This window comes from Felis catus, chromosome D1 (assembly GCF_018350175.1).
Source record: "Felis catus isolate Fca126 chromosome D1, F.catus_Fca126_mat1.0, whole genome shotgun sequence".
Lineage (NCBI taxonomy): Eukaryota > Metazoa > Chordata > Mammalia > Carnivora > Felidae > Felis > Felis catus.
The window spans coordinates 74,757,623-74,784,503 of NC_058377.1; the positions used below are offsets into that span (position 1 = coordinate 74,757,623).

The window sequence follows — 26,881 nt, forward strand, 5'->3', positions numbered from 1 at the left end:
GCTGAATTTTGTCCTCCTCCCATTCATATGTTGAAGTCTTATCACCTAGTACCTCAGAATGTGACAGTATCTGGAAGGAGGGTCTTTAAAGAGGCAAATAATTTAAAAATGCAGTCATAGGGGTGGGTCTTAATCTATATGACTAGTGCCCTTAAAGAAGAGGGGATTAGGACACAGACACCTATGAAGGGAAGAACCTTGCGAAGACACAGGGAGAAGATGGTTATCCATAGGCCAAGGAGAGAGGCCTCAGAAGAATCAACCCTGTTAGTATGACACCATGATCTGCTGTCCTCTAGAACTGTGAGAAAATAAACTTCTGTTGTTTAAGCCCCTCAGTGTGTGGTACTTGGGTATGGCAGCCCTAAGTGAACTAATATGCTCAATAAGTGATGGCAGAGTTAGGATGAGAAGTCAGGTCTGCTGAATCTCTCTCTTAAGCTCTCTACACGGCCTCACCCGACTGGTCCAGTCAATGCTCCCCAACACCTGCTCTTGGTGAGGGCGAGAACGATGATGCTAACAGCTAACCCATATATAGTGCTTATCATGTACCAGGCACCCTTCTACGTACTTTACATACATTGGTTCATCCAATTCTCTCGACATGCTTGGGAAGTAAGTACTATGATTGTTCCATTTTTACACATGAGGAAACCGAAGAACAAATTGAGCAAACAGATTGAGCAACTCGCCCAAAACGCCCCAAAGCAGCCAGCTACTCAGTGCTCCAGGGGCTGAGAGCCGCTCCAGGGCCTGCTCCTACCCTCCTGCTGTTCTACCGTGGTTTGTCTACATACCAAAGTCGTTTTTAAACATGGGAGGTAATGGTGGCACTTTGGGCCTCACTGGGTTTGCTTTTATATAGCCATCCATTGTGGCCATACTTACCCCGATCTGAAGCGGTTCAAAGGAGGCATAAAACAAATGCGCGGAGGGGAACTGGAGTCTTGCTAAAGAGTAGAGTGTTAGGATTTATTTGTTCCAGAATCTTCCCATGTGTTAGGATATCAATCAGAAGCACTGAAGGAACGGATTTCAAGCATCCTGCAAGTTCAAAAACATCTTCTAATTCAGTTCTTGAAAGTGAAACAACCAAACGACTCCAGTCAAAGCCGCTTTGCAGTAAGAGACCTGGGTTTAAGTCCTCTCTTGACCACTAACCAGCTGTGTGACTTGGGTTTATATGCTTAGTTGGAGCTTTAGTTTTCTCTTTTGGGAGATGGGGGAACTAACACTCCTTTCGTGGATTAGACATAATATATACAAAAACACTGCCACGGTGACAGTACATAGTAAGTGATCAATAAACACTGCTCTTATTAGCTAAGCAAAATGACCACACCCAAAGGCTTTCTCCTCCATGAAGCCTTTCCCGATGTCTCATCCTAGCCTGTCCAAATTAATTGCTCACACCTCTGGCTCTCCCAGGAAGTTGCTTACACTTCTATTGTCCTTCATTGTATCATAGAAGTTGATGACACGCCAATCATTCTGTCCATCCACTCAGTAAAATTATACTAATCATTTTCCGCATCCCAGTGCTGTGCTGGGCACTGGGAGTTCAGAGATGGGTGCCTGGACACTCGCTTTTGCCCCTATCCAGCCCTGTTTTAGCTCTTGTTACCACATCCTTGCAGACTCCTTCAAAAAACTGAGGCTGTTAGTTTAGGCTGGGGAAAGGTGGATGGAAAGAGAGATATGTGCTAGCTATCTGCAAAATCCCAAAGGACATCACTCTGCGGAGGAGATATTACCAGAAGACAGATGTAGTTCCAGAAAACAGAATGGGCTGGTGGGGGACATTTCAGGAGATAACAGGAGGGCATTCCAAGAGAAAAAGATTTTTGTCAATTTTGCTTATAGCTCAAAGAGTTTGGGCTTTGGGGCAACTCAGGGCTATTGAGACCCTGTGCTCAATAGGCAGGGTCGTAATAATAATAATGACAACAACAAAGATTAAAGGTTTTTTTTTATACAATTACATTGTATTATAGTATTTATTATGGGAACCCCCATCACTTTGTTGGGTTTCTAGACACTTCTTTTATCATTAAAACTATTTTTACAGAATAACGTTTTCAGTTCCTTTCCAGTTTAATTTATAAAGGTCTCAATCTGGTTCAGTTTGGCAACAGATATATTAAAGAATAATTACAAAGGCTGTGTTAAGTGCTGGGCTAGAAGACTCCAGTGTTTTCTGGGGTCTGAGGTAAGAGAACCCCAATGCCCCAGTGGAGCTACCAAAGGGTGGGAACCAAGCCTTATCCTAGCTTCATAACTGTCCTTCAAGCTGAACAGAGTTTAGATGCCAGCTTCTTCAATGCAGTCCACAAAAGGGCATGGAGAACGCGGGGTGGGGGGTGGAGGGCTCTTGCCCAATCTTCCCCCAGTCTGGGTAGTGAAACTCACATATTTTCTGTTTTGTATAAAAAAAAAGAAAAAGAAAAAAACAACAGAGGCCCAGATGGTGGAAGTGACTTACTCAAGATCAAAAAGTGGAGAGTGGCAAATGTTTTAATAGTTAACACTTACTGATTCTTTATTATAATGTCAAACATTGGCTAAGGGGCTTTGCAGTTTTCTCTCACTTAATCCTCTGACAAGCTGTCAAGTAGTTACCCTTATTTTTCCCTATTTCACAGATGAGGAAATGAGGTAAAATAAGACATTTTCACAAGGTTATCTAGCTATTAAGTAGCCAAGTCTGCATTTGCTCTCAATAGGTGGTGGGTTGACTTTGGAATAACAGCCTGATCCTGGACGTGTGTTGGGGGGGCAGGATGAGGCACGAGGGACAGGTGGAGGCCTACCTGGGCGTGCACTGCACAATCTTGGCCTGGGGCTGGAAGCACAAGGAGGGGGCGGGTTAGGGGTGGGGCCTCCGAATCGCGGTTCCCCACTAGCTTCCCCGGCAGAGGAAAAGTCCCGCCTCCCACTTAAGAAAGGGCAGGGATTGGCTCTTCCGAGGAAGATTGGCAGCACAAAGCACGAAGGGGGCCGCGGCGGAGGCGGGGCCGCAAGCAGGAAGTGGGAGTGAAGGTGGCTCGAGGGGGTGGCCCGTGAGCTGCTACCACCACTTCGCCTGGTCGCGGCCGCCAGGGGCGAGATGGAGGGCCCGGGGCTGGGCTCGCAGGTGAGTGCGACCGGACGCTGGCGGTCTTGGGGCCGGGAGAGCGGCGGCGGCCATGGGGAGAGGGAAGGGCGTAGGTGTGAGGCGGCTCCTAACAGGGGCCTCCGGGGGCGGAGGGGCCTGGGCCGGGGAGGAGGAAGCATGGAGACGCCGAGAATGATGCGGGGAGTTCTCTCGGAGGCGACCGGAAAGAAAAGGCGAGGACACACGGGTGAGTGTCCTCCCGGCCCTCCAGCCTGCACGGTGGGCCAGGATGCCCCCCCAGGACCGGTACCCCCGTGCCCGGCAGGGACCTCAGGGGCCTGGGAGTGGAGTGTGGCCGTTCCTGGGAGAGGTGTCGGGTGACACACCTGAGTTGGACCAGCCTGTCTTGACCTTGGCCTGGAATCCGTGCGGTTCTCTTGATCTCTTTTTTCCGTGGAGTTGCCTGGGCACCTGCCTTCGCCCCACCCAGCCCTGTTCTAGCTTTTGTTCCCACATCCTTGCTGACTCTTTCAAAGAACTGAGGCTGTTGGCTTCTGCTGGGGGAAAGGTGGGTGGAAAGAGAGGTAGGTACCTGATAGCGATTTGCAGACCCCTCCCGTCCCCCCCCCCCCCATAAAAAGAGGATGCTATTCTGTGGAGGAGAACCTACCAGAAGCCAGATGTAATTCCAGAGAACAGAACGGGCCAGTGGGGGACGTTACAGGAGATAACAGGAGGGCGTTCGAGAGAACAAGATTTTTTGTCCTTTTTGCTTATGGCCCTTTCCCAGTGCCTAAAGTGCCGACTGACATGTTGTAGCTGTTCACTTAATGTTGGATAAATGAAGAATATCCAGATTCTGCCAACATTTAGTGAGGGCTTAGCATATACCAGAAGCTTTTATGTGCATTATTTTATTCTGGAATTGAAGCATCGTGAAGAACATGATATTGTCTCCTTTTTTTACTGAGGAGAAAACTGAAGCTGCCTCCAGTTGGAGTGAGCTACATAGCAGATTTTCGGCCCTTAATGGGACCCAAGCAGTTTGAGATGACTGGATTAGTTGGCCTCTAAAAAAAGAAGTGTTTACAATCCTTACAGTGTTTCTCATGCTTCCTCATTCCTGTCCTTCTTTAAGCAGCCTGATGTGGGTTTAAGAGAAAGAATAAAACATGTTTAAGAGAAAGGATAAAACAAGAGAATTTGTTAAGTTGTTCTTATCGTATTAGGTGTTCTTGCATTTTGACAGTGGGGACAAAAAGGTTCGCAAGCCTGCTGGATTTTACAAAAGGGGGCAAGAGGGGGTATAGTTTCACCTGGAAGCTATGTCTCATTTTATTTCTCAGAGAATCTCAAGGAAAAGTTGAGAGAATTACCTGTCTTATCTTAATTACTGCCACTCATTGACAAAAGCCTTCAAGTGCTTAAAGTCCACTCCCCCTCGTGCTGAAGGGAAAGATAGCCCTGCCCCAGTTTCATGACAGGTGGAGGAAGAGAATGATTCAGAGGTTGAAATTAATGGGGCATGGTAGAGTGGTCATTGTTAATAATGATTGTTGTTGTTAATAATACCATAATAATAATAATAATAATTGTTTTTCAGTAATAAAGATTTCACCTGTATATGGTGCTCTACAGTTTGCAAAATATTTCCCCATGCTTGGTCACTCTGACCCTATGAGGTGGGGAGGGATTGTTATTCTAGTTTGAAAGATTAGAACTGACACTCAGAATATCAGAGGCATTTGTGAAAAGTCAGATAGCTGCCAAGTGACAGAGTGAAGACTTCATTCTTTCTACTACGTGCCAGGCACTGGTATAGGTGCTGGAGATAAATCAGTGAACAAAACAGGCAGAAACATTCCTGTTCTTGTTGGATTTGGTTCTGCTGATTCCAATTTCAGTGTTGTTGGGTTTTTTGTTTTTGTTTTTGCCAGAATTTGCTTGTGCCATTTGGCCCCCAGTTTCCTCTCTGACCTCTTTTTCTTTTTTACTACTTTCTTGCTTGCTTAATCAACCCTAGCCACACTGGCCTCAAGACCTTTGTACTTTCTCTTCACTCTGGCTGGCGTACTCTTTCCTCCTATGCCCACATGGCTTATTCCCCCACCACTTTAAGGTTTTTGTCTTTTTTTTTTTTTAATAAAGAGTGTTGCATTTTTTGAAAGTTTATTTATTTATTTTGAGAGAGAGAGCACAGCGGAGCCCGATGCATACTTTGTCTTGTTTGTTGTCTCTTTCCTTCCATTGAATGTAAGTTCTATGAGGGCAGTGATTTTTATCTGTTATGTTCGCTGCTGTGTGCCTAGCATCTAGAACAGTGCCTGGTATTGATGGGTACTCTGTAAACAAATGTCCAATGAATGAACTTAGAAGCAACTCTGTACTTCTGTTAATGTCATGAGAAGTTTTAATGGTTATCTATTAGGTTTCTCTTTGTTTTGTTTGATAATCTGGCAGGAATAGTCATCCTCATCAGAGTTTGAATATGATTTTTTAGATCTTGGGTTTCTTTTCAATTAATGCCCAGTGTAACTTTAATAGTACTTATTTACTATTTAGAAAAAAAATATGATTCATGATATCTCCATGTGAAAAATATATGATCCCTTATATCTTATATCTTATATTGTTGTCTCTTAAAATTGTTCTAGTTTTCTATTGCTATGTAACAAACCACCCTAAAACATAGTGGTGTAAAACAACCCTTGTCATGCTCATGTACTGTGTGTCAGGAATTTGGACAGGGCATAGCAGAGATGATTTGTTTCTTTCTTTTTTTTTTTTTTTTTTAAATTTTTTTTTTTCAACGTTTATTTATTTTTGGGACAGAGAGAGACAGAGCATGAACGGGGGAGGGGCAGAGAGAGAGGGAGACACAGAATCGGAAACAGGCTCCAGGCTCCGAGCCATCAGCCCAGAGCCTGACGCGGGGCTTGAACTCCCGGACGGAGAGATTGTGACCTGGCTGAAGTCGGACGCTTAACCGACTGCGCCACCCAGGCGCCCCGAGATGGTTTGTTTCTGCTCTACTGCTAGAAAGCTTTTGCTAGAAAGACTCATAATCTGGAATACTTAGTAGCTGGGGTTAGTATCATCTGGTGGTGTCTTTACTCACATGTCTGGCAGTTTATGTTGACTTTCAGCAGGAACACCTACACGTGGCCTGGGCTTCTGCACAGCATGGTGGCTGGGTTCTAAGAGTGAGCATCTCAAGAGACAGAGAGAGGAAGCTGACAGTTTCTAAGACCTGGGCCTGCAAACTGGTGAAGCATCACTTTTGTGGTATTTGATTAGTGAGGCAGTCACAGAGCTGAGATTTGAGAGGAAGGGACACAGACCCTCTCCTCTTGATGGAGAGGTATCAAAGAATTTAGGGACTTTGTTATAAAAATCACCACAGATGTATTCGTATCTCTGTTACATAATTTTCATAATGTCTTGTTCTTCCCTGTGAGGGAGATTATTCAGCCAGCTACCTGTTTCTTGGTATCCTTTGTACTTTTTTTAAAAAATTAAGTATTTATTTAATTTTAGAGAAACAGAGATAGCCCAAGTGGGAGAAGGGGGGGGGGGGGGAAAGAGAGAGAGAGAGAGAGAGAGAGAGAATCCCAGGTAGGCTCTTTGCTGCCAGTATAGAGCCCTATGTGGGGCTTGAATGCGTGAAACCATGTTGATCATGACCTGAGCCAAAATCAAGAGTGGGATGCCTTACTGACTGAGCCACCCAGGTGCCCCATCCTTTTTACTTTTTTTGAATCTTGCCTGTTGTGTTCACTGCCATATCCGTGTGTCTAGAACAATGCCTGGCACATATAGGGCGTTCAGTAAACATCTGATGAGTAAATGAATGGATTGCAGCTGGAATTGTCTTATTCCCTAATTACCCAATACAGATCTTCCTCCAGTTACAAAGGGGTTACATCCAATAAACCCATCATAAGTTGAAAGTGCATTTATTACATCTAACCTACTGAACATCATAACTTCGCTTGACCCACCTAAATGTGTTCAGAACACTTCCATTAGCCTGCAGTCGGGCAAAATCATCTAACACGAAGCCTATTTTATAATAAAGTGTTGAATATGCATGTAATTTATTGAATGCAGTATTGAAAGTTAAAAACAGAATGGTTATATTGGGTACACTACGGTTGAAAGCGTATCGGTTATTCACACTTGTGATCGCATGGCTGAGTGGGAGCCATGCCCAGCATCACAAGCATCCTTGTGTATCATTATCCCTGTATCATTAGCCCTGGGAAAGATCAAAATTCAAAGTGCAGTTCCTGCTGAATGCATATTATTTTCACATCATCATGAAGCTGAAAAATCCTAAGTTGAACAGTTGTAGGTTGGGGACCATCTGTATTGGGATTGGTACCTAGCAGGTGTTCTTTACATTTCTCTGAATGAATGGTTAATGAGAACTCTTATGAGTTTGCTGCCATCATGAGAATTTGCCTAGTCTCTTCTGTTACCTTAACATTGTAGGTAGCCAGATAGCAGTGGAGCTTTCACTGCTGTAAAGGGTGTTTGTTTATGTGAAAAGTCTTTGTCAGTGCACATTTCAGTAATGACTGTTGTAACAGCTCCTCTTAGATCCATACGGCATGGATGTGGAAGAAACTTTATAGCTACGCTGATCAGTTCTTTGCCTTTTACAAATGTAAACACTGAAGCCAAAAATAACCAGCATTCGCCAACATTCACCAACATGAAATCTGAGACTTTGGCCTTGTTCTCAAGGGGTTTACATTTCAACAAGGTAAAAATGAAATCAGAGAATACTTACACATTTTTTTTTTTTTGATAACTAGAGGGTAATTTCTAAGAAGGATTTATTATCTTGCTTTAGTCTTGGTGATAGGAATGTATGGTTGCTTTCCCGTAAACATTTTTATGTGAATGCCCCCAAAGTTGACCTCCCCCAAAGCAAATCATTCCCTTTCTCAATGGTAGCTCTTGTAAAATTTTGGAGGTGTGTGATATCCAAAGCAAAGGAGATCTTTAAGCTGCTTTGATCATGCATTCCTATCAGTAAAACAGTTTTGAGCTTGTACCCCCAGAATAAAACCCTACCATAATGTGAAAAGCAGAATCCCACATTTTCATTTTTGTAAAACATCATGTGCTGTGAAATTAATGGAATGATAAATGAAGCCTGCACTGCACGCTGCACGGTCCAAATCATCCAGGTACTGACTGCAGTTTGTTAGTCACTTGTTGAGAATTGATCACTCTAACTTACACATTGATGGCACAGTTCTGTGTTATGTGGTCGGTCAGCTGGGACTTAAAAAGTTCAGCTTCCCTCTGTTTGATGTACATAGGGGCTGGGGACAGGAACCCATTGCTGAATTCGTATCGTCACAGGGCATGCTATTGTAAGATCTGACAGTATGTTTCTAAATTATATTCGTTGACTGACACACAGCTCTGTTATATACCTATGGTAAGGTTTTGAACTAAAAATAATAAATATAAACCTGTTTCAAAGTAGTCCTTTTGATTAATTTTGATTTTTTTTTTTTTTTTTTTTTGGTAGGGAGACTGGCTTTTTGTTAGATCAGATTAGATTGCCTTTGCTTTTACTTTAGGTTATACTGAAGGTACTATGAATAAAAGTATCAGCTCTGCTATTTTCTTGTTTGCTTGTACTTATGCTTATTATTACCCTACTTCACGGCTTCTTTGTAGGAATCAATTTAAGCCACTTGCTTATTTCCGGAGGAGTAAGTTAAAATGAGATAATGTAACTTGAAAATGAACTTAACCTGATAGATACTGCAGTATGCTGAAGGTCCCACTGTCAGCCCCTCTGGGTGGTGGAACTTCTACTCTGCCCCCCCCCCCCCACCGTTACTTTGTAAATAGGCTGTAAAAGAGTGACTGGCTTGACATTTGAATCAAAAGAGGCTGGCAGTGCTAAAATTAGTAAAGCTTAAAGAACCGGATTTGTACATTTTTGTGGTTTTCCCTTTTTTTTTTTAAAAAAAAAGATAAAAATCATTATAATAGAAGCTTTAACATGTTCTCCCATTACCCAGTGGGTCACTGCATACGTGGCCTTGATTGGCCTTGCCTGACTTTGGAGATCACTGACTTTGAAAACAGGCTTTGAATTTATATGATCATTTTTTAGGTTTACTCTGACCTCGATTTTGGCAAAAAATGATGATGTGAACAGAAGGTAGCTTCTGTTCTTTAGGCTTTACCACCCATTTTTGCCACTTAATCACATGTTGCCTTGCATTATCACTTTACTCTGTTTGTCTCTATTAGACTCTATTAGACTAAACTCCTGGAGGATAGATACCCATGTCTTCTGTGCCCCTAGCATAATGCTTTGTATGCCATAAATACACAGTAATTAATTGTTGAAAAAAATAAATGCTCTTAATTGTGGATATTCTTTACATTGAAATGTGTAATCCTCCTCAACTTTCTACATGAAAAATGAAGCTGATGTTAAGGCATTAAGAGAAGCAAAAAAATTTGTATCTGTGGAATGAGTAAATTTCTGCGTTGAAAAATCTGTGTCTAAACAAAAGGTTAATCTTCCTAGCATACAAATGGGGAAAGATACACAATCCGCTAGAAAAACAGTAGATTATGAAAAGGGAGTCCACAAAAGAAAAAATATGAAAGCCAGTAAACATAACACAGATTCATTAGCAACTAGGGGCATACAAATGAAAAACAAGATGCTGTTTTTAGCTATTGGATTGGAAAGATAGTAAAATGATTGATAATGTTCAGTTATGGGGAGGTTTGTAGGGAAAAAAGAATAGTCCCATACTTGCTGCAGAGTGCAAAATGGGGAGAGTAGTTGCTCAGTATCTATTTATGTTTCAGCATATATTTTCTGGCCCAGCAGTCCTACTTTGGGAAATCAATGCTGTAAAATGTATAGGGTGTTCTTTGTAGCGTTCTTTATAGAAGTGAAGGCTGAAATTAGTCTGTATCTGTGAATAGCACCGAGTTTAGGGGCACCAACCCCCACACAGTAAGAAAAAAAATCCACGTGTAACTTTTGACTCCCTAAAAACTCAAGTACTAATAGCTTGCTTTTGAAGCCTTACTGATAAGATGAATAGTTGATTAACACATATTTTGTATGTTATATGTATTATATGCTGTATTCTTACAATAAAGTAAGATAGAGAAAAAATGTTAATAAGTCATAAGGAAGAGAGAATACATTTCAGTAGTATACTGTGTTTATAAAAAAAAAAATCTGTGTGTAATTGGGCCTGTGTAGTTCAAACCCGAATTATTCAAGGGTCAGCTATATACATAATGAGGAAGGATACACCAAACTGCTAATAATATTTTTTGGGGGGCTGCAAGATTAGAGGGAAAATAGTCCAGATTGTTTACCCTTTGTTCACTTTTATATTGCTAGATTTTTTAGATGAGTATGAATCATTTTGTAATTTAAAAAATTAATGTTGATGTAAAAAGTAGACTGACTACTCTGTCAACTTTAACTACATCTGCTATTTACTGACACACTAATAATTCTGAGCATAGTTCAACTCTTTCCTCAACAACTTGTCTTCCAATTGGATATCATTACAATTGCTGTGATATGATGAAAAGAATCCTAAAGTGATATTCTTATTTATGTTTTGATCTCACTACCTATATGTTTATTTTTAGCTGTGTATGAGTATGCTTGTGTGTAGAGTGTCAGGTAGTGAGGCTGAATCCACCAGCTAAAGCAGAACTTACCTATTGAAAGAGCATTTGTGGCTGTGGTTCTGGGTAAGGTGGGATATGTGCGCTCCGCCCTGCCAATCCCACTGAACGCACCGGGCACAATGTAAGTAGCAGCCGTTTAAGGATTCGGAAAAGTAAATTGTAACAGGTAGATTGCAGGGAAGGGTCAGAATTCAAAAAAATCACTGAACCAGGAGCGAATTTACATTTTTTTTTCCCATTGGGGGTTCCCTCCCCTGTTCCCCCCCCATGCTTGAACTTGAACCATGGAGATGAGCATCAGTGCAGACAGAATGCTCTGTGAGAAGCCTTCTAGTTCAGGTTCAAGGAGCAAGAAGAAGGTCTCTTGGCAGCACAAGCACCTGAAACTCTGTGGGAGGAAAACTTCCTCTTTGAACAGAGGAGTTGTGGTCCCAAGATAGCTCTTCTTAGAAGTGACACCAAAAGCATGGTACATGAAAGAAAAAAATTGATAAATGGGACTTCATCAAAATTAAAAGTTTTTGCTATATAAAAGATTTTTAAGAAGTGGGAAAATAAACTACAGACTGGGAGAAAATATTTGCAAATCTCGTATCTAGCAAAGAACTTGTGTCTAGAATGTATAATGTGAAGAACTCTCAAAACTTAACAGTAAGAAGACAAACAGCCCAGTTAATAAATGGGTAAAAGACAATTCACCAAAGAAAGTAAACAGATGACAATAACCACATGAAAAGATACTCAACTTCAGCCATTAAGGGATATGCAAATTAAGACCATGACTATGTATTGCTACAGATCTATTACACTGACCATACCTGGCGCCCGTGGGCATGTAGAGCAGTGGGCACTCTCATACATTGTTAGTGGCAATGCAAAGTGGTATAGCCACTCTGGAAAATAATTTGATGATTTCTTATAAATTTAATGTATACTTACCAGATGGCCAAGCAGTCTCACTCTTAGAAGCAAAAACATATGTTCATACAAAAGCTTTGTTGGATGGTTATAGCTGCTCTATTTATAATTGCCAAAAGCTGGAAACAGCTCACATGGGTTGTCTGACAGGATAAACTGATATATTCACATAATGGAATACTATACAGCAAGGAAAGAACTGTTAATAACATAAAACCACTTGGATGAGTCTTAAAACTATTATGTTAACTGAAAGAAGCCAGTCTCAGAAGATTATGTACTATATAATTCCATATGACATTCTGGGAAATATGAAACTAGTGATGAAGAACATCAATAATTGCCAGGAGTTGAGATTGGGGGGGAGGGTATGACAACAAAGGAATATCCCAGTGGAGTTTTTTGAGGTGTTGGAACTGTGTTGTATCTTGATTTTGGTGGTGGGTTACACAACTCTATATACATAATGTGTTAAAATTCATAGAACTACATACCAAAAAGTCAATTTTATTGTAAGTTAACTTAAAAAAAGACAAGCCTGTTTCCTCTTTTAGTAAACCCATTGAGGGGTTATAGACTTATTTCAGTAAAACTATCATTTCTTAAACCTTTTTTGGAACTGTTGGAGAATTGACTTAGGCATATTATTTTAAATATCTTCAGTTTTTCTATTCCTAATGTGTATTTATCCCTTGAGAATAGTGGGGTTTTTTTTTTGTTTGTTTTTGGTGGGGGGCTGTTTGTAAACAGTGAAAAGTTCAGAGAGATAGGTCTGATGAATAAGGTGGGTGAAGGCTGGATAACCTTATGGTAAAGCACAAGAAGGAATAATGAAATAATTAGCCAGTTTCAATTTCTGGGAATGGTTTGCTAGATACTTGATGTGAACCTCCCCCTTGAATGTAATTAAAAATGCTGGATATGATAGAAAGTGATCTTAAGTATTTTATATTTTTGATGCTATTTAAATTTTATAAAGATTGCTTAGATCTCCTACGTATATGATCCTGTTGTCTGCAGATAAAGATAGACTTGTTTCTTTTCTAATCTGTATGCATTTTATTTCTTTTCTTTACTCTATTATTCTGTCTAGGACTTCAGTACAATGTTGATTAAAATTGGGGTGCCTGGCTGGCTCCGTTGGTGGAGCAAGCGACTCTTGATCTTGGGGTTGTGAATTCAAGCCCCATGTTGGGCGTAGAGCCTAGTTAAAAAAAAAAGAAGAAGAAGAAGAAGTGGTGATAGCAGACATCCTTGCTCTTTCAGTCTTCAGAGTTAAAGTATGCAGTCTTTTGCCACAAAGTGTGTGTTAGCTGTTGATTTCTCATCCTGTACCTCTTTATCAGGTTAAGGAAGTTCCGTTCTTCCCCTGCTGTGCCAGGAATTTTTATTCAAGAGTTTTTATCATGCATGGGTGTTGAATTTTGTCAACTGCTTTTTTTCTACTGAAATGAATGTATTTTTTTCCTTTATTCTGTTAATATGGTGAGTCACATTGATTTGTTTTAAAATGTTTAAGCTTGGCTATAATCTATATTATTCTTTTTACATATTACTGGGTACGCTTTGCTTAATGTCTTGTTTAAAGATCTTTGTATCTGTGCTTTTAAAGGATATTGAGTCTGTAGTTATTTTTTGCTTTGTTTTTTATTTTAGTTTGTTTTTTACTTGTAACATCTCTTGATTTTAGTATCAGGGTAATGTTCCTTCCTAAAATGAGCTGGGAAGCATTCCCTATCATTTCTGAAGGAGTTGGTATCATTTCTTCCTTAAGTATTTTGACAGAGTTTATCAGTTAAAAGTTATATAGACCTGTTAATTTTTTTTTTTTAAATGGGAAGATTGATTGATTGATTGATTTTTTTTAGGGAGCGAGAGAGAGCATGTGTGTCTGTGCACACAAGCGAGGAAGAAGGGCAGGAGGAGAGAGAGAGAGAGGGAGAGAGAGAATCTTAAGCAGGGTCTATGCTCAGGGTCGAGTCCGATAGGGGACTCGATCCCGTGACTCCGGGTCATGACCTGAGTCAAAATCAAGAGTTGGATGCTCAACCAACTGAGTTACCCAGGCACCCCTAATGGGAAGTTTTAAAATTATGAATTCAATTTCTTTAATAGCTAGAGTGCTACTCATTTCTTTTTAAGCCCATTTTGATAACTTGTGTCTTTTGAGGTATTTGCATTCCATCTAAGTTGTTGAATTTATTGACATAAAGATATTCTCAGTATTGCCTTACTCCCTTTTTAATTTTTTTTAATGTGTACTTATTTTTGAGAGAGAGAGAGAGAGAGAATGTGAATGGGGGAAGGGGCAGAGAGAGGCACAGAATTCGAAGCAGGCTCCAAGCTCCACGTTGTCAGCACAGAGCTGGACACGGGGCTCGAACTCACAAACTGAGATCGTGACCTGAGCCGAAGTTGAGCGCTTAACCAACTGAGCCCTGCCTTATTACCTTTTTAACGTTCATAGAATCTTGTATTGATGTCTCCTTTTTAAGCCTGTTTGTCATTGACATCTTCTTTTTTCTTGATCCATTTGACTAGAGGTTTATTAATTTTTATTAATTTATTCCTTCCAAAAAATGAGTTTTTTTCAGTGATTTTCTGCATTGTTTTCCATATTGTATGGGTTTCTTCTGCCTTTACTGTTTTCTTCATTCTGTCTACTTTGAGTTTAATTTTCTGTCTCTAGATTCTTAAGGTGAAAACTTAGATGATTTATTTTAGACTCTTTTTGCCTGTTTGGCCTTTAAAGCTAAAAATTCACTCTGAACACTGCTTAGGCTGCATGCCACGTATTTTGCTATGGTTTCTTTTCCATTCAGTTCAAAATATTTTCCACTTATTCTTTGTTTTCTTCTGTGACCTATAGGTTATTTAGAAATGTGTTGTTCAGTTTCCAAATATTTGAGAATTTTCCACATACCCTTTGGTTATTGATTTCTACTTTAATTCTGTTGTAGTGAGAGAACATACTCTGTATGCGTTCAGTCCTTTTGACTTTGTTGAGACATGTTTTATGTTGTCTGTCTTGGTATTCTGTGTGCACTTGAAAAAAAAATCTGTTCTGTTGTTGGGTTGAGCTTTATGAAAATGTATTGGATCAAGTCGGTGGATAGTGTTAAGTCTTCTCTAGCCTCTTCTCTATCCAACAGGATTTTCTGTTTACTCCTTCATAGTTATCGAAAGAAGTGTTGAAATATCCAAATGTAATTGTGAAAATTTCTATTTTTTTCCAGTTCCATCAGTTTTTGCTTCATGAACTTTAAAGTTTTTTATAGGTGCGCACACATTTAGGATTGTTATGTCTTCTTGATGAATTGACTTCTTTCTTTAATATTATGAAATGTCCTCCTTATCTCTGGTAATATTTCTTGTGCTAATGTCTACTTTGTCTTATATAAATGTAGCGGCTACCTTCCTTACGCTTAATGTTTCTGCATAGCATGTCTTTTTCTGTTGTTTTGCTTTTAACCTCTGTATATTTTTATATTGAAAGTGGATTTCTTGTAGACAGCTTATAGTTGTAGTATTTTTGTTTGTGTCTTAAAATCCAATCTAACAATCTCTGTCATTTATTTACTTATTTATTTATGACCATTTGCACTTAACATGATTATCAATATGGTGGTTAGGTATGAAAATATCATCTTGTTTGTTTTTCTTCTCTGGTTCTGTATTCATTTTTTTCTACTTTTCTTGCCTTTTTAAAAATATTAATTTGGGGGGCGCCTGGGTGGCGCAGTCGGTTAAGGGTCCGACTTCAGCCAGGTCACTATCTCGCGGTCCGTGAGTTCGAGCCCTGCATCAGGCTCTGGGCTGATGGCTCAGAGCCTGGAGCCTGTTTCCGATTCTGTGTCTCCCTCTCTCTCTCTGCCCCTCCCCCGTTCATGCTCTGTCTCTCTCCGTCCCAAAAATAAATAAACGTTGAAAAAAAAAATCTTTAAAAAAAAGAAAGGACAGGATGTCCATTTGTTTAAAAATATTAATTTGGTGTCTTTTATATATTTTATTTTATCTCTGCTCTTGGCTTATTACTTAGACCTCTTCATTTAAAGGTTGCTCTTGGGTTAGCATTATATGCTTTAAGTTATCACTACCTACCTGCAAATACTACTATAGTATCTCTTATAACCAGTATAACATCTTTTAGAAGTATACTTATAAGGATACTTCCGTTTCTCTACTATCATCAAGAAATTAAAAAATGAGAAAAAAATCTGTTATGTTTACCCTTATAATTATCCATATTTACCCATGTGGTCTGGCATTCTGTTCTTTTGTATTGATTCAGATTGCCATCTGGTATTATTTTCATTTAAGCCTGAAGAACTTCCTTTATCATTTCTTGGAATATAAGTTTGCTGGCAATTTTCTCATCTTTTGTTTGTCTGAAAAAGTATGTATTTCACCCCCATTTTTGAAGAATATTTTTGCTGTTGCTTCAGGTTTGTAATTCTTTCATTCAGCTCTTGAAAACTGTTGTGTTTGCGTTCTGGCTTGCACTTACTGATAAGAGGTCTGAATTTATTCGTATCTTTGATTTTGTTAACACAGTGTATCTTTTATCCTTAGGCTGCCCTTGAGATTATCTCTTTAACATTGGTTTTTGGGGATTTGATTATGATATACCTTTGTGTACAGTTTTTTTTTTTTTAGTGGTTATTCATTTTTTGAGAGATAGAGCATGAGTGGGGAGGGACAGAGATAGAGGGAGACACAGAATCCCATGCAAGCTCCAGGCTCTGCACTGACAGCACAGAGCCCGACGTGGGGCTCGAACTCACGGGCCATGAGATCTTGACCTGAGCCGAAGTCGGCCACTTAACCGACTGAGCCACCCAGGATCCCCGCTTTGTGTACAGTTTTGAGGTTTAGCCTTCTTGGGTTTGTTGAGCTTTTAGAGTTGTGAGTTTATAATTTCACCAAATTTGGAAGGCTTTGGGGTATTTAGTCAAATATTTAAAAATATTTTCTCCTCCTCTCCTGAGACTCCAGTTATACCTATTCAAGAACTTGTTTTATTGGGAGGTTCGGATGTATCCTTAGGGTGTTTGCTACAACTCCCCAAAGCAGAGAGCTGGTGACCTTCCTACTATGTCGGTAGCTGTAACCCTCCAGCTACTACAGGTCAGAAGGTCCATTGGTGCCTTTGTAGATGACTTTTGTTTAATGACAAAATCTATAATGGGGAATTTTCTGATGATCATCTCACTCAGTGAATAGGATTAAGATGAGAATCTTCCCTAGGATATACCTGGAAGACTCAAAGTAATTCTAATTTGATAATATAGATACACTGTTGATAGTAGCAGCTGGTTCATTATGTAATTGAATGTGACATTAATTCTCCTCCTATGCTTTGTCACATTTCTCTTATGCTTCAGTGCAGGAATCACAGCCACGGCCCCCACCCTCCAGGATTTGGTCGACATGGAGTCTGTGCATATGAAAGCAAAGAACTTGCCAAGGCGAGAGAAGCTCTTCCTCTTATAGAGGACTCTAGTAACTGTGACATTGTAAAAGCTACTCAGTAAGTCTCCCCAGTGCTTCATCTGATCATTTCTGCGTTCTGTGGAATCGTATTAATGTTTGTACAGTTTGTGGCACCTTCCTCACCTCATACTCTAGCGGCTAGTATTTGTCCTATGGGCATCAGAGCACTTAATACAGTGCACCTTAGCAGTTTACTACCGGTCTCTGCCATTAGATCATGAGCAGCTTAGGAGCGAAAGCACATCATTTTCATCCTTGTCACCCCAGTGCTTTTGCATACTTCTTGTGTTTGCTGCCAAATAAATGTTCGTTGAGTGAATTGATGATTATAAATGACAGTAAAACTAGACTCTGAGTTTGAAACAAATTGGAGTTTTTAAAAATGTGCTACAATCTAAATAAGTCAACGGGATAGAAAAATATCAGCTCGGACACTTAATGGATATTTTAAACGATTATTTATCAAGTACTTTCTTTCTTTTTTTAAAAATGTTTATTTATGTTGAGAGAGAGAGCAAGCACAGCAGGAGGAGCCGGGGAAAGAGAGTCCCAAGCAGTCTCCACACTGTCAGCGCAGACCCTGATGTGGGACTTGATCTCACGAAGCTGGAGATCATGACCTGAGCCGAAACCGAGAGTTGGATGCTTAATCAACTGAACCGCCCAGGCGCCCCTCAAATACTTTCTATGTACCCATTGTACTTGGTGCCCTGGAAAAATGTCAGTAAAATAGAAATAGGTATTCTGGCCACTTGAAACATATAGTGGGTTATTTGCTTGCACTGTAAATGAAAGTGTGTTTTGAAAGTTTCCCCTTAAGATCTCCATATGTGGGTATTTGTATTAAATCATTTCTAACATTTTCCCCCTCATGGATCTCACTGGTTATTAACATCCACCCCACCTCTTGCCATTGAACATGTTTCAAAATATTTTGTCTTTTAGATTACATTAATTAGGAATCATTTTCTTAGTGATCAAATGTAAATCTGCCCATCAGAGCTTCTAATCAGCATGTAAGGAACTAATGTTACCACACTAACTTGATATAATTTCTCTCAAAAGCAAAGATGTTTGGTGACTGATTAGTCTGTTAGGCCTTAACAAAAACTAATCTATTATTTATGTTAAAAAATAATCAACTTGTGGTGCCTGGGTAGCTCAGCTGGTTAAGCGTCTGACTTCAGCTCAGGTCATGATCTTGCAGTTCGTAAGTTTGCCCCACGTCGGGTTCTGTGCTGACAGCTCAGAGCCTGGAACCTGCTTCGGATTCTGTGTCTTCTCCCTCTCTCTGCCCCTCCCCTGCTTGTGCTCTGTCTCTCAAAAATAAATAAATGTTAAAAAAAGAAATCAATAATTATTTGAGTATTCTAATTACTAATTCATATGAACTCGAAAAGCCCTTGGAACTGCTACTTTAGGTGAGTCTTTTTTGATATTACTTGTATTATTATATTTATGTGAAGGTAAGAGTGTTCTTAAGGTAATTATTTGCTTTAATTAGCATAGAAGCGTTTAAATGTTTCTTTGCTGCCAGTAGAGCTCTGTTATGATAAATAAAAGAAATTAGGCTATGTGCACAGAGAATTCCAGTAAAAACTCACGTTTTATATCTTTCCTAAAATTTACTTTAGGTCTTAGACCTCCTTAAGTGGTTGTGGGAATATCATTAGGTGGTGTTTGGAAAAGGCAAAGAGAGCTAGGATATGTATGTTCTCTAAATCACCAAAATCCTAATTAATGTGTATTAATTACTGTATTTCTCACATAAAGGGAGTATTTCTTTTTCAGTAAAATGTTAAAGTTGACATTTAAAACATGGAGAATATAAATATACGTATCTTTATTAACAGTTCACTCTCTTACTACTATTTTCACTTAGCATTGTCAACAAGTATCTCTACCTTTTAAAAAGTACCATATGGGGCGCCTGGGTGGCGCAGTCGGTTAAGCGTCCGACTTCAGCCAGGTCACGATCTCGCGGTCTGTGAGTTCGAGCCCCACGTCGGGCTCTGGGCTGATGGCTCAGAGCCTGGAGCCTGTTTCCGATTCTGTGTCTCCCTCTCTCTCTGCCCCTCCCCCGTTCATGCCTGTCTCTCTCTGTCCCAAAATAAATAAACATTGAAAAAAAAAAAAAAATTAAAAAAAAAAAAAAAAAAAAGTACCATAAAGACAGCCTGATCAGCACACACATTTTGGTGAGGTATATTTTATTTAATTTAACATTGTGATTTTCACCCTTGAGGGCCTGTTGAAACATTTGGCTCCCTCTAAATAGAAATAAGTATCGGGGCACCTGGGTGGCTCAGTCAGTTAAGCATCCGACTTGATTTCGGCTCCAAGTCATGATCTCACACAGTTCGTAGGTTCGAGCCCCACGTCGGGCTCTGTGCTGACAATATGGAGCCTGCTTGGGATTCTCTCCTTCTCCCTCTCTTTCTGCTCCTTCCCAACTCGCGCGCACGCATGTGTGCTCTTTCTCTCAAATAAACTTAAAAAAAAAAAAAAAACATAAAAAATAAGTCTCAAAGAAAGTGCTAAATGGTCTGTTGGGGACTTAATAGTTTCTATTAGAAAGAAATAAAGCTAATGAATGATTTAAAAAATTGTTGTAGTATTCAAAAGATATTTTTTATTCTGATAGTCACTTAAATAACCATCTTAAATATCCCTCAAGTCCATTCCTCCTTTTCCATTCTTACTGCCTCTCTTAGTTCAGGTTCTCATTACCTCCCACCTATTTTTATGTACAAGAGTCACGCTCTTCTGATTAGCCTCCATACCACCACAAATGGGATCTTTCTTAGAACTCAAAGTGGGTATGATTTCCTTTTTAAAATCTTCAGCAGCTTCCCTTCGAACTATGAAGTCTGAAGCTGCATAGCATGGCATAGAGGCCCATGCAGCCTTTGCCTGCCTCTTTTAGCCTGATCTCTTGCCACTCCCTTTTTTTATGCTTTTATGTTTCTGCTGTGCTAAATTGCTTATATTTCTCTGAACATCCATGCAGTTTCACGTCTCTGGTTTTTATACATGCTCTTTTCTCTGCCTGAAATGCCCTTCCTTCAGCCTATAAAACAGCTTATATATCATGCTTTATCTCCTTCAGGAAGGGCTAATCATTCCTTTCTTTGCTATAATTACACCACGCCCACATCGTATTGTTGAATTTATCCCATTCCAAGTTTGCTGTTAGTCTGTCTCTCTTATTCAGGGATAGGATTGTAGTTAGGGACGAGCACCATACATTCCTGGCATATAGGAAATGATAAAATGAAATTTATTGAGGGAGAGCAAATGTGAATGTTGAAGTTTAGTTAAGAAAATCAAGTTCAACTCCACGTGTATCTGTCTGATCAGTTAGTAAATAAAGTTTACTTTTATTGTTTGGCTTAAGAATACATCCTCTGTATTTTTATCCTTGTTAATTATTGTATCTGTGTTGGCTGAGAGATTAGATAAAGACATGGTAAACGGAATAAATTTTGGTATTTGAAATTATTTTAATGGTATCATTCTACCTTTTTTTCCCCCCTCTTATTTCAGGTACGGGATTTTTGAACGTTGTAAAGAGTTGGTAGAGGCAGGATATGATGTCAGGCAACCAGACAAAGAAAATGTGTCGCTTCTTCATTGGGCTGCTATTAACAACAGGCTGGATCTTGTAAAGTAAGATGGGCTGTGTGTGTGTTATTAAGTATGTATTTTTTATTCTAGACCTCTTTTCAGTTGTCTTTTTCTTTCAGTACAAGTATGAATGCTGTACCATCTATAATCTTTTATTGTGAATGAATACCTGAAATTTTGTGCTGCATGCATCGGTTATTATCGTGTTGAAAAGGGCTTTATTGACCATCTAGTTCGGGACTTTCACTGGCCCAAAAAGGGAAATTAAAGATAAAGCCACGGGACCCATTGTAAAGATAAAGTTCAGGCAATGAAATGGAATACTGTTGTTTTTGTTTTTTTCTTTTCTAAGTAGCCTCTAGGCCCCACGTGGGGCTTGAACTCACAACCCCAAGATCAAGAGTTGCATGCTTTACTGACTGAGCCAGCCAGGTGCCCTGAACATTTTTTGAAAAGGAAAAACGTAACATAAACTGTCTCAGGATAGAACAGAAAGTTTCGTCTAGTTTAGAAAAAACATGGAAATATTTTACTTTGTTAAAATCCCAGGAGGTATGGATGGGTAGGAGAATGATTTAACCATTTTTTAGATTAAATATGGAATACATTTTTAGGTAGACATGTTTGGATTATATGAAATATTTCCCCTTCATAGAGCACTACTTCCCCATTGTGTGGTTTTTGTTTGTTTCTTTATTTTATACCTTAGCATGTAAATTAAATGTGTGTATGTGAATGTGTATGTATTTTGTATTATATATATTTAAAATCCTTGGGATTTAAGAAAATAAAAATGTACTGAAGTTTAAAATACACTTAAAAAACCACACTTTATAGTCACAGGCAAACACCTTTTCTGTGGAAATAAACTAGTATATTATTTAGATAATATGATATATGAAGTACAACTTTAGCATAATGAGACCACTTCCTGTAAACCACAGAAGAAGATAAGTCTCTTCTTCTTATAGGTTCACTTGATACAGTGTATCACCTCTGCGACCCCAAAATAGGAAGCCAAATACTCAGAATATCTAACTTTTCTGAAAGGATTTTGAATTAAGTTTTTACTACTTACTTTTAGAATTCAATTCCACATAGTAATTTTACAAGTGACATTATTCCACCTTTCTTCTTGTGGGTTAAGTAGAATATCTGTGTGATCCTAAGTGTTTTGAATATAAACCATTTTAAGAGTGCTGGGTAATTAGAATATATGGTGAGAGTAGTTATCATGCGTTTGGTATGTAAGTTATGATGGAAAGCTTATGACAGCAGGAGTAATTACTGATATGCTAAGACTATTTCACCAGGGATCTGTTTGATGCCTTTGTGTGAATCTCAGACTTCTGTAGGTCTGAGTGTTTCGGGGGAGGGTTATTATTATAATTTCTGTTGTCGTATATTTATTACTAAGAAAAATTGATGTTTTCTTTCTCAGTATGTATTTTAAGTTTTAAATCTTATTTTCATTTATGTCTGCTTTTAATAGGTTTTATATTTCAAAAGGTGCTGTAGTAGATCAGTTGGGTGGAGATTTAAATTCGACACCTCTTCACTGGGCCATCAGGTACAGATTTCTTGAAACACTGAAATTGCTGTTCAGAGTCACGGTGACTTAAGTTCATTTTCTGAATCTTGTAGACTAGCACTTTCTGGCAGAATTTTCTGTGACGATGGAAATGTTCTATTTTGTGCCATCGAGTATTGTGGCTACTAGCCACATAGGAAATGTGAAATGTGGCTAATGCAACTAAGGAAATGAATTTTTAATTTTATTTAATTTTAACTAATTTGAATTTAAATAGCCAATGTGCCTAGTAACTATCATATCAGGAAACTGCTGTTGTGGGCCATAAGAAAGGCTTTCCTTCCCTTTTTTCCCTTTCATTAAAAAAAGAAAATTAAAGTTTTGGGACAGTATATTTTTTTTGTTTAATTTAGGGTCCCACTATGATGCTAAAACTGAAATATGCGTATTATACTTTCTTATAATCAAAATAAGTATCTTTTATAGCTGATCACATGGATAAAGTGATAAGTCAGTGAACTGTAAACTTACTTAGTGTTTTTCTCTGGAATATATTGGCCATTTGAAGCTGAAATTAATATGTGCCTGTCTTGATACTTAACAGTTTCTTCATCTGTCATTTCTTTTTAAAGTTTTACTTATTTTGTGAGAGAGAGATTGGGGGAGGGGCAGAGGGAGAGATGGAATTGGCGCTTACAGTTCCAAGCCCCATGCCGGGCCCGAACTCAAAAACCCCAAGATCATTACCTGAGCTGAAGTCGAGAGTCTAGTGCTTAACCAGCCGAGCCAACCAGATGCTCCTCTTCATCTGTCATTTTAATTCCAGTCTCTGGTTGGTGGGGTTGACGTGAACCTAGAACTAAAATGAGTACTTGTTTATTTAAGACAGGAGTGGAATCTTTTTCCCACTGCCCAGAATTTTGAAGAATCTAAGGTTAACCAACTCCTCCCTTTTGAGCAAGTGGGGTGCAATGCTTTACATGGAAAATGAGCCATATTCAAATGTAGAAGTCTGTAGTTCCTGAGAAGAATATTATCATGGTATATGCCTGCAATCTGAATGTTATACCTCAATTCTCATGATTATTTCTTGGTTTTAAAATAACAACAGTGAAGTGTACGTGGTTTTGAAGTTTTCATTTTCAGGGGCACCTGGGTGGTTCAGTCAGTTAAGCGTCTGACTTTGGCTCAGGTCCTGATCTCATGGTTTGTGAGTTGGAGCCCTGAGTTGGGCTCTGTGCTGACAGCTCGGAGCCTGTAGCCTGCTTCGGATTCTGTGTTTCCGTCTCTCTCTCTCTGTCCCTCCCCTGCTCGCGCACTCTGTCTCTCTCAAAAATAAATAAACGTTAAAAAAAATTTTTTTAAGTTTTTATTTTTAGCATTAGTCACGTATAATTATTATTATTATACATGTATTATTTATACGTTATAGCAACACAAGGTTTGATAATAGATTGGGAGGTTATTAAGTGTATTACCCGCATTCAAGAAGGACTGTCCAGAATAGCCCTAAGTTTGGAGTTTCAAAGTGAAATACATTTGGACAGTCTCCAGTGTTTTGAAAGTCTGTTAGGAAATACTCTTTGTATCGAACCAAAATCTCTCATGTTTTAAAGTTTTTTTTTTTTAATATTTATTTATTTTTGAAAGAGAGAGAGTGAGAGAGAGAATATGAATAAGCAGGGGAGGGGCAGACAGACAGGGAGACACAGAATCCGAAGCAGGCTCCAGGCTCCGAGCTGTCAGCACAGAGCCCGATGTGGGGCTCGAACCCACGAACCACGAGCTCATGACCTGAGCCGAAGTCGGCCACTTAACCGACTGAGCCACCCAGGTGCCCCCCCAAATCTCTCATGTCTTAGGGATACCAGTTTCTTCCTGAAATTTTTTCTTTTACTGCGTGCTGTAGAAAACGGTGTCATTTTTACTCTCTATTTGCAGACAAGGACATTTGCCTATGGTCATATTATTACTCCAGTATGGAGCCGACCCCACTCTCATCGATGGGGAGGGATTCAGCAGCGTCCACCTGGCAGTATTATTTCAACACATGCCTATTATAGCATATCTCATCTCAAAAGGACAGGTATGTTTAGAAACATATCTTACACTCCAGCTGCTGTGAATCTGAAGAGATTGGGAGGATGATTAGTAGTAGGTCTGCCCTCAGTTTTAGAGTATATGTTATGGGTATCAAATATTCAAATATTAGCCCCAGTAAGTCTAGGTATTGAATGCTGCTTTTCCAGCTTCATTGGAGCAAAAAGGACAGGTCATTTAGCTCAGTAACATGTAATAGATGTTTTTGAAACTTGTAAGCCTATAATAGATTTTCTTATGATCCCAGTAATTTGCAGAGTTTTTCAAAAACATGACTTCAAAAGCCTGTATTTTTCTTCTGGTTGAATGTAGAAATGGTAGTCAGATCACTAAATGAACCCATCATTTGCTTTCATTATTTGAGTGCAAATGGGAGACCAATTTGAATGTGTGCTTCTTATTGTTCTCTAAAGTAATTCCATGAAAAATGACTTGCCTTAAGAGGCATCCATTTATGGCACAGGTTAAATTATAGGGTATTGGCAGTGGGAGTCTCCCTGTCAGCCATACTTGCCTGGGATATGCTTTCTGGTAGCAGTGTGGTTTCTGTATCAGCAGACTCGCCTATAACAGGCGTGGAAACATGTTTGCACAAATGCTGTTGGAATGATTGTGTTCCTTTTAAATAAGCACTTTCTCTCAGACTTAGCCCACTGAAGTAGAATAATTATAACCTCCTGGGTCTCATTTTGGGAAGACGTATGAGGAGGAGCCCTGTTTGCTTCTCCTTGGGCTCTTTCCCAAGTCGTATTCCTCCAAGGCCCAAGAGACACTTCGGTAACTGAAACTCTTTCCTTGACTTGGTTAGAACCATTATTGTGCACCTCAAACACGGGCCCATTTTATTAAAAGGAGCATATCCTTATGGAGATATGGTTTCCTTCCCCACCCCCACCCCCATATTATAAAAAATAGAAAAGAACTTTTCATGTTTTAGTCTTTGAAACATAAGTCCAAAATTACAATGCGTTGCCTCAGAAAAGATAGAGGTTTCATTGTCACTGGAAGTGTTTACATGGAGACTGGGTGGCTTTGTGTAAGACATGATAATTTGAATTACTGTGTCAGGTAAGGTCTAAACTAGATGACTCCTAAGGTCTCTTATATCTGATGATGATTGTCAGCATTTTCCTCTTTCCCTTCGCTTTCTTCCATTCACATCGTGCAACACTTAGAAGCGTATATTCAGATTTTTCCTTTATGAGTATTTTGTAGAAATCAATGGATTTTCACCCTTTGGGTGAGAAGCAGAACACTGTTTTGTTCAAATGATATCAGAACGCTTCTTGTAAAAGCAATGGTGATGTTGAAGGTATTAAAGAGATACTTCTATTAAAGAGATAATTCTATTAAAGAGAGAATTTTGACTGTGTTTACAGTTAGGCTGATTGACTCTTCTTTTCGAACAGAGTGTGAATATGACAGATTTAAATGGGCAGACACCTCTCATGTTATCAGCTCACAAAGTACTTGGGTAAGTAAGTCTAACTGACTTGCCTTTTTCTGATTCTTGGTTCTAACAATTTCTTTTCTGTGTGTATAATTTTAAGTAGCCTAGTCTATGTTGAGATGATACTACATTCTGAAGATTTTCTACCCTGTGACTGTGGTGTGAACGTTTAATGTAGTTACGGCTAGAAAACCACCACTGAAATAAAATTTCTCTTCTGATAGCTTTGGGGAACAATTTGAAAACTGCTAATAAGAAAAAAATTTCCTTATAGAGCAGGTAGAGATTTTATAGTATATGCTGTGAACATGGCTTATATTTCTCAGTTTGCATTTTTTAAAAAAATGACTACAGGTTTAAATGTTCTCAAAGTTTGAAATCGAGATGATAAAATCTTCTTTCCAGACAACAGTATGTTTTAAGGTTCTCTGACATTATTGACTGCCCTGAAAATAGCAGATTTTGAATATCTATGAGTATGAATATGGTCTGTTCATATGTTTCCATCAGGTACTTACATGTTTAAGGTTTTCTGTTTGTTTATAAACACATGTGATTAATGACCACCACGTAGTCTAACTTCTGGTATTCTTCTGTTCAAATACTTGCCACAGTTTTGCCTTTATGAATTTGTGTTGTGCTTAATTTCTGATTCTACTTTTACTTAGGATTTCTCTTCTAGGATCCAAGGTAGTTGTGATGCCATTTCCTTTTGATCATGGAGTGCTGGGGCTGAGGGTTGAATTTTGTTAAAAAGCATTTTGTCTTTTACGCTGACAACTCTGAGGTCAGATAATAGTGTTTAAAGATGTTGATAGAATAAGTAAAATAGAATACTGCTTTATTAAAAGAATCTCTTGAGTAGTCATGAAGGAAGAGAAGGTATTTATGGTAAAGTAAAAATATTTTATTGAACTCTGCCTTTTAGTCCATAGGTTTCTAAGATAAATGAATGTTT

At 39.0% G+C, this 26,881-nt stretch overlaps 1 protein-coding gene across 4 annotated transcripts in view; it reads left to right on the forward strand.

Moving 5' to 3' along the window:
- Positions 1–3,002: 3,002 nt before the first annotated feature.
- The window catches only part of ZDHHC13 (zinc finger DHHC-type palmitoyltransferase 13), a 51,821-nt gene continuing 27,942 nt past the window's right edge, over positions 3,003–26,881 (forward strand). The window contains exons 1-6 of one of the 4 annotated variants that reach the window (XM_006937136.5): positions 3,003–3,136; positions 17,107–17,252; positions 20,762–20,884; positions 22,335–22,412; positions 24,315–24,459; positions 25,883–25,947. In XM_006937136.5, coding sequence (XP_006937198.3) covers positions 3,110–3,136; positions 17,107–17,252; positions 20,762–20,884; positions 22,335–22,412; positions 24,315–24,459; positions 25,883–25,947 — 584 coding nt within the window. In that variant the 5' untranslated portion in view covers positions 3,003–3,109. Of the gene's footprint in view, positions 3,137–7,700; positions 7,866–17,106; positions 17,253–20,761; positions 20,885–22,334; positions 22,413–24,314; positions 24,460–25,882; positions 25,948–26,881 lie in introns of those variants that run through there. The other 3 variants (XM_019812167.3, XM_045039053.1, XM_045039052.1) reach the window with 3 other exon arrangements.